At 44.4% G+C, this 7,785-nt stretch overlaps 1 protein-coding gene across 1 annotated transcript in view; it reads left to right on the top strand.

Annotated features, from left to right (window-relative positions):
* The first annotated feature begins 789 nt into the window (after window positions 1-789).
* The window catches only part of KLHDC2 (kelch domain containing 2), a 16,752-nt gene continuing 9,756 nt past the window's right edge, over window positions 790-7,785 (top strand). Inside the window, exons 1-4 of the mRNA XM_010162496.2 lie at window positions 790-1,128; window positions 1,932-2,011; window positions 3,541-3,658; window positions 5,392-5,507. Coding sequence (XP_010160798.1) covers window positions 973-1,128; window positions 1,932-2,011; window positions 3,541-3,658; window positions 5,392-5,507 — 470 coding nt within the window. The 5' untranslated portion in view covers window positions 790-972. The remainder of the gene's footprint in view (window positions 1,129-1,931; window positions 2,012-3,540; window positions 3,659-5,391; window positions 5,508-7,785) is intronic.

Genomic DNA, 7,785 nt, shown 5'->3' with positions numbered 1-7,785 from the left:
CGAGGGTTTCGTGTGAGTGGAGGGTTTGATAGTCTCATCAAGGTCTTTTTCACTTCTCTCACTTCACTTGGGTGCACAGAACCGTTGCTTGAACTGCCCAGCTTCCCTGACCTTTTCATCTGTGTCTGAAAATCTGTGTGGTCACAGTTTCATCTCATAGTTCTAGGAAAGGTAAAAGCAGAAGGGGACTTGGGAATAGCTCATAAGTGGAAGGTGACTTTGGCTTTTCAGGGGTCCCCCTGTTCCACTACAGGCTGAGGCAGAGCGTGGAGACAGCTCCCAGGATGACCTGGCAGGGCTGACTTCGGTGTCTCCTCCTGGCTTGATTCCTCCCACACTGGGGCTTTGAATTACCAGTGACCCCAGTGACAGCGTCATTCTGGGGCTCCTTGCTTACCAAAGCTGTGGCGTGGAGCTGTAGGCTGGGTGCACATAGCTGTTGTCTTTCCAGGATGCTGTGGGATTTGGTTTTCCACATGCCAGCATGATTTGGAGCGGGGGGCTTTGTTTTGTGGGAGGTTTTTTTTTTAGCATAGGTAGAGTGTCCTGCATTTAACAGCTGTGGGAAGGTTTGTGTGTGGGAGACTTGGCTTAGGCAGCCCAAAGAGACTTTGCCTGAAAAGCTGCAGGAGTTTTTGCTTTTATGAAAACCATACTGTAGGCAAAGCTTTCAGATTTATTCCGCTGTGGGTTGGGTTTTTTGTATTAATGTATTTATAGGTAAGTGTGTTTTTAAAAACAGATAGAGACCTTGGCTCAAATTGGCAACTGAAACTATTATAAATGACACACAGCTGAGAAATCCCCATCTGAAACTTTCTGGACAGATGGGATAACTTCTTCCACTGAAACATCATTGTGAAAGAAACAACACTGTGTAGTCTCTCTTGGGTTTTTTTTTTCCTTTCTGGTGGTTTCCCTTGATTTTTTTCCATACTATGTGTTATTCTGTGCACGTAGCACTCTGTCGAGATGGCCGATGATAACGAAGACCTGCAGGCAGATGAAGAGCTCCCGGCTCCAGCTGAGGACAACTTTGAGCAGCTGGAGAACGACAGCCCCGCTGAGCGCAGCGGGCACGTGGCAGTCACTGATGGATGCTGCATGTACGTCTGGGGAGGCTATAAGGTACATTCTTCTCCTTGTTAAGCAAGTCTTCTGCCACCCATGATGCTGGTTAATTATGTCCCATTAGGTTGGGAGTGACTCTGTAAAATTATTCCTCCCCCGGAAAAGAAAAAAGTTCCAGTTAACAAATTAGAATATGACATTTAAAGAGTTTTGAAATGTTTAAATAAATCGTGAGCGTTAAATGCAGATCTTGGCAAACAGTTAACTTTTGTGGGATGCAGGGTGTTTGCCTTTGTCAACTCTTCTGTTGGAAGAGAAGGAAATACTGTCTGATTTGAGATGCATGCTGTGCAAAATGGTACTTTTATTTACAGCATTGTCAGCACAACTCTATAGTTTGCGTGTTAATGATCAGGAGTTGGTTATTTGTCACGCTGGGATGTGTGTGTCCTGCAAGCAGAACCAAGTCATTCTCCAATTTTGAGAGGAATGAAGGTGAATTGTCAGTGAACTCAGTAAATAAATTGGTAGCTCAAGACAAAGCTTTGGTGTATTGTTCTGGTGGTGTCGTGCAGGGAGTGGAGGAACTAAAAGGGAAATTTTGGCTCATTTTTACTCCCTAGATATCCTCCTTGGGTTATGAAAAGGAGGTTTAATTTCCATTTAGCCCCATCTCTATCTCTGCTGGGAGCTTGTCTGGTCCCTGGGCTGCTGTGCAGGTGAGAGGGACGGGAGTGCAGCAGGCACTGCTCCTGCTGTTTTCTGTTCTCTGAGGGAGTGTGAACGTTCATAGGAGTCTGTAATCCAGTGTGTCAAGCATCCTTCTGATGTTGATTTTTCTTTTTTCACCTGTTCTGCAGAATGCCCAAGTTAGGGGATTTCATGACTTCTATCTGCCTAGAGATGAAATATGGATCTACAACATGGAGACTGGAAGATGGTACAGTAAATAATTAACTTAATTGTTGTTTTTGGGGAAAAAAAAAAAAGATAAATTCTTAAATTGGTATAGAAAGGATGCTGAGGGTCTTTGAACGGAGAGAGAATTCCCTGAGCTCTTTGTTACCACCTCTCAAACCATTGCAGAAATGGGTAAAATATTTCCAGAATGTTGGAGGTTTTTTCTGTGAAAACAACAAATATCTTTTCACCGAGTGAAGTGTGGTAGGAAAGGCAGCTCGGACAGGAGTATGTGATCAACGCTGTGAAGTGTTTTGGGATGCCTGGTATAGAACATAGCACCTAAAATTCCATTTGTACCACTTCTGATTACAGTGTTACATTGAAGAGGGAGCCCATATTGAGGTTTTTTGTTGTTGTCATTTTCACAGAATTGACCAGGTTGGAAAAGCCCTTTAAGATCATTGAGTCCAACCATGAACCCAACACTGACAAGTCCCCTGTGACTAACCCATGTCCCTCAGCACTGTGTCTACACGACTCTTCAATCCCTCCAGGGATGGGGACTCCACCACTGCCCTGGGCAACCCCTTCCAATGCCTCAGAACCCTTGCAGCAAAGAAATTCTTCCTCACATCCCATCTCAACTGCCCTGGCCACAACTGGAGCCCATTTCCTCTTGTCCTGTCCCTTGGGCCTTGGTTGAACAGACCCCCCCCCACCTCTCTCCACCCTCCTCCAAGGGACTTGCACAGAGCCACAAGGTCTCCCCTCAGCCTCCTTTTCTCCAGGCTCAACACCCCCAGTTCCCTCAGCCACAAGGGAACTCAGCACACTTGTGCTCCAGACCCTTCCCCAGCTCCGTTGCCCTTCTCTGGACACGCTCCAGCACCTCAGTACCCTTTTAATAAGTTGTTTGTGAATGTTGATACAGCCAAAGAAACTACTGTGTCATCTTAGACCATAAACCTGGGTACCTGATAGTGCAGGAGAAGGGGATCCAGCGCTCCAGTTCTGTAGCTCACTGGGGCCTTGTGCTGCGAAGCCAAGTCCCCTCAGCACTTTGCAGAAAGTGCAATTTCAGCAGCGCTTCCCATCCTCACTGTGGTGAGGGAGAGCCTTGGACGTGGGCTTGAAGCTCATCTTTGTGGTTATAATGTTTACAAACCTGAAAAATCCAGTAGCAAAAATAGAAACCTTCAGTTTAGACAGGTGCGTCCGCTTTGCCTGAGGATCTTCCTGGGGATTTTGAACGTAGAAGTCATACCAGACTCCTGAACTGGGCAGATGGGATTCCTCCCCCAGAAAACATGTATTAATTAAATTGCCTTTTCCCCACCCCTCTCCATCATACTGGGTTAGTGTTGTAAATTGTTAAACCTGCAAGGGTGTGAAGAACTCATAACCGGATGGTCCACAGTGACCTGTCGTAATCAAGAACGCACTGGTAGTGTTATAAGATTCCTCTCCAGATAAAATCATTTCATCTGATAAAAATATTTGATCAGGTATTTGAAAAATATCTGAAATATTTGAAATCAGATAAAATATTTGAAACTGTGCTTCTAGGAAGAAGAGTAAAACAGAGGGAGATGTTCCACCTTCCATGTCTGGAAGTTGTGCTGTGTGTGTAGACGGAGTGGTGTATCTCTTTGGAGGACACCATGCACATGGCAATACAAACAAGGTGAGTAATTTAAAGCTAAACTCCTTCTCACAAATAAGTTTATCCTCATTAGCTTTTGTTCCCATTTTTTATAATAAACTAGAGGTGGCCTTTTCAGTTTATTAAAATCCATCCAAAGCAAGAAATGTCTAATCTTAACAAATCAAAGAAACATTTTCTCCTAAATGACTGGACAGGTTAGATCTCATTGCAGAGCTTAAATGTTAATAACAGGGGATGCTGAATGTGTATCCATCCTCTGTCCTCTGCAGCACAATATTTTAATCTACTGGCTTTATATCTCTCGTTCTGGGAAGCAGATAACCAGCTCTCTCATCCTGTCAGCAGCTTCCCCAGATGTGAACTGATTGAAGCCGTGTTCTTTTTGTGCTTGCCTAAGAGGTTTTCACTAAGAAAAAGAATGGTGTTGGATTTTTGGGGGTTTTTTTCTCCATGGGAGTGATTAGCTGGCTGACTTGTTACTTGTTCCCTGTATTTAATTTCTCTGTAACAAGGTCAGATAACGTGACGTTTGTAAAACAGGTCAGCCTTCAGCTCTGCATCGTTTCACGTGGTGATTGTACTCTGGTAGCTTTACACCGCTGAAGAAACACCGTGACCTGTTATTTATTCTGGGTGCAGTTCACCCTATAAATTGTATTGCATTAGTGCTTTTGAGTTTGCTTCTTTGGAAAGATGAGAATTTCCACAGTTCACTGAAATAATATCAGGAGGTGATTTGTAACTACTCTGTAAGTTGTTTGAAATGTTATTCTTCTCTGCAGTCTCTGATAATATTTTCTGATGTTCTGGAAGTGTGGTTTAAATTAAACAGGGGTTTTTTTTGGCCTCTTAAGTGTAAACTGACAGTAGCTTCATACAATGCTTGCAAACAGTCTGAAACAAACCGTGGTTGTCTTACATTTGAGTTAGTTTATATATTTGTATCAGATATATTTATATATGTCTATCATATGTATATATGTAATTTCTCTCCTTGTAAAATGGTGTAATATGCAGAAAAGGGCTGATATTGTAAAAAACACCTTTTTTTCTAAACCAGTTTTTTGGGGTTTTTTTAATTGTAAGATAATTGGTACTTTGTACACACCTTCATTGTATCCCATTTTAGCTTTTGGATGGTAAAACTCAAATGTCCATAGTCCTGTTACTTTGTAAGAAAAGTGTTTGGGGCTTGAGTCTGCAAAAAGATGAGGATCAGCCTGGAGAAGAGAAGGTTCCAGGGAGATCTTATAGCGGCCTCCCAGTACCTGAAGGGGCTACAAGAAATCTGGGGAGGGACTTTTCATAAGGGCAGTTAATGACAAAACAAGGGGAAATGGGTTTAAGCTGAAAGAGGGGAGGTTTAGATGAGATATTAGGAAGAAGTTCTTCACTGTGAGGGTGGTCAGACACTGGAACAGGTTGCCCGAGGAAGTTGTGGATGCCCCCTCCCCCAAAGGCTTTGAGCAACCTGGTCTAGTGGAAGGTGTCCCTGCTGCTGGCAGGGGGGTTGGAACTGGATGAGCTTTGAGGTCCCTTCCAACCCAAACCATTCTATGATTCTATGATCTTGGGATCCGTGTTTTGTTCTGGGCATTGTCAGTGCTCTGTGCAGCTAGAAAAAGAACTTTCAATTTATTTCTATACCAGTACATGCTAATTAAAAGTTAATATTTTACCATCAGTCAGAATTAAGCTTTAAGCTATCTGTGTGGGTAAAAAAAAAAAAATCTTTTTTTTATTTTCTACAGTTCTACATGTTAAATTGCAGATCCATGGACAAAGTGCTGCAGTGGGTCAGAGTAGAGTGTCAGGGGGTGCCCCCTTCATCAAAGGACAAACTTGGCGTTTGGGTTTACAAAAACAAGTAAGTCTCCAGCAGCGAAGTCAGTGTGACTGTCCTCACACGTGTGTTTGCTTTTAATCCTTCTTGGTCTTGTCATTGTTGTGTCTTTTTGTTTAAACAAGAGCTGCAGAAGGAGGACTTCATGCCTGCAGCACGTATGCACTTTGGGATGATGCTGCATTTCTTCCCCAGCCAGCTTTTAAAAACTGCTTCGTCCTTTAAACCGTTGATAATCAAAAAAAACCTCACTCCCAGTTTTGGGTGGATGTAAACTGCAAAATATCTGTGTGAGTCACAGTCCCAAATGTAGGCTTGTTACGGGCAAATTTTCCACGGTGTGTTTTCAGTCCGTCGCTTTAAAGACGCTGCATCGTGGTTGACAGGCTGAGAGAGTTGGGGCTGTTCAGCCTGGAGGAGAGAAGGCTCCAGGGAGACCTTCTAGTGGCCTCCCAGTACCTGAAGGGGCTCCAGGAAGGCTGGGGAGGGACTTTTCATAAGGGCAGTTAATGACAGAACAAGGGGAAATGGGTTTAAACTGAAAGAGGGGAGGTTTAGATGAGATATTAGGAAGAAGTTCTTCACTGTGAGGGTGGTCAGACACTGGAACAGGTTGCCCAAGGAAGTTGTGGCTGCTCCTCCCTGGAAGTGTTGAAGGCCAGGTTGGATGAGGCTTTGAGCAACCTGGTCTAGTGGAAGGTGTCCCTGCTGCTGGCAGGGGGGTTGGGACTGGATGAGCTTTAAGGTCCCTTCCAACCCAAACCAGTCTGGGATTCTATGATTCTATGGTTACTTGTATCAGCATCATTCCTCTTGGCAATTGCATCGGGAATTATTTGTCACAGAATAATCCTGTGAAGGATCCCTGGTGCCACATAAAATTCAATCTTTTGGTCATGTCTTGTAGGACAGCTTGCATTTTTTTTTGATTGTTGAAGAGTGGGAAGCTGTCTTTATGTTAAAATAAAAGCATGTGGCTTTTTCAGCTGGTGCACATGCTTAATTTGGTGTGTTTTGTACTGGTTACAGAAAACAAGGGATGTGTTAGATGAATTGCTGTTGATGTTATCTGATTTAATGTGTTGGGATAGTGTCCCAGAGATGCCAAAATGCCTTTTGGCATTGCAGACCTTGGAAAAGATGAGGGAGACAAGGAGGAGGTGTTGAAGCCAGATAAACTGACGTGCAAAAACATTGCTGTTGCCTTGCACCCTCCTCCCCCGTTCAGTTAGTGCAGTGCTAGTCCCCTGAGCAGGGAGCTGTGTGATGAGATGGTTCCAGCCTTCTGGCACGGGAGGATAGGCTGAGGAAAGCCCCTGTTGCACGTAGGTTGTCTCCTGCTTCCACGAGCTTGCTGTATCCCAGCTGCTCAGGAGCTTGGGGGTGGGAGTGAATGATCTCAGGGGAAGTCAGGGATTTTTGGCTCTCTAGAGCTGCTTTCTCATAGGGTTCCTGGCTTCCAGAGAACAAGACGCCAAAATGTTCTGGCACAGGTGACACCTCGCATGGCTGGAATTGTCCCCTTGCAGGAGAAGCTGGAAAGACTGATCCCCACAGCGCAGGGCTCTCTCTGCAGGTTGTGGGCCAGTTGCCCAATGTGGACAGTGCTGCTGGGGTATGTGATGCCAGGGGCTGAGGAGATCTGATGTGAAGATTCAGTGATGCTCAGGGGCCTCTAGAAGAGGCTCAGGGGCCTCTAGTTCCTCTTTGGACACAACTGGTCAGGGTTACCGGTTCTTGCTGTCGGGGTTTAAGCTGTTACCTACAAAACCTGACCTGGCCAGCACATCCATCTTCTGCCCATTAGCACAGCTGGTCTCAACTGTATCATCTCTGTCTCTACTGAGGCAGAGGACATCAGGGGTGCTGTGTGTCCTTGTGTTTGAGCCACGTGTAGTGATTTTGGTGTATAACACTGCAGGTGCCTGTGCTGCTTTGTGGAGAGATAAAGCTCAGTGGTACCACGTTGGCAGTGGAGACTCATGCAAGATAGGAAATTGCCCGTGGTGATAGTCTGCAGGTTCTTGATGTGGAGAGAAAGCTTACTGTTATGATACTCAGTGTGATCAGTTTAAGTGCAAGACTGTGGGGTTTTAGTTAAGTGGTGTGGATTGTTTTCTCTCTTACTTCATCATTTGGTCAGACTTTCTGGCAAAACCTTGCCATTTATTTCTAATAAGTCCTAAAAAACCTCAATGTAAAACTTAAAGGTAAATTACATTTTTTAAAAAGGAAAAAAGAACAGTAAAAACAGATGAGTGACTGCTCATAGGCAGCTGTTCTTCAGGCTTTGAAACAAAGT

This window comes from Antrostomus carolinensis, unplaced genomic scaffold (assembly GCF_000700745.2).
Source record: "Antrostomus carolinensis isolate BGI_N321 unplaced genomic scaffold, ASM70074v2 scaffold43392, whole genome shotgun sequence".
In the NCBI taxonomy this organism is placed as follows: Eukaryota; Metazoa; Chordata; class Aves; order Caprimulgiformes; family Caprimulgidae; genus Antrostomus; species Antrostomus carolinensis.
The sequence above is the reverse complement of the archived record's forward strand: the minus strand, read 5'-3'. Positions and strand labels throughout refer to the sequence as shown.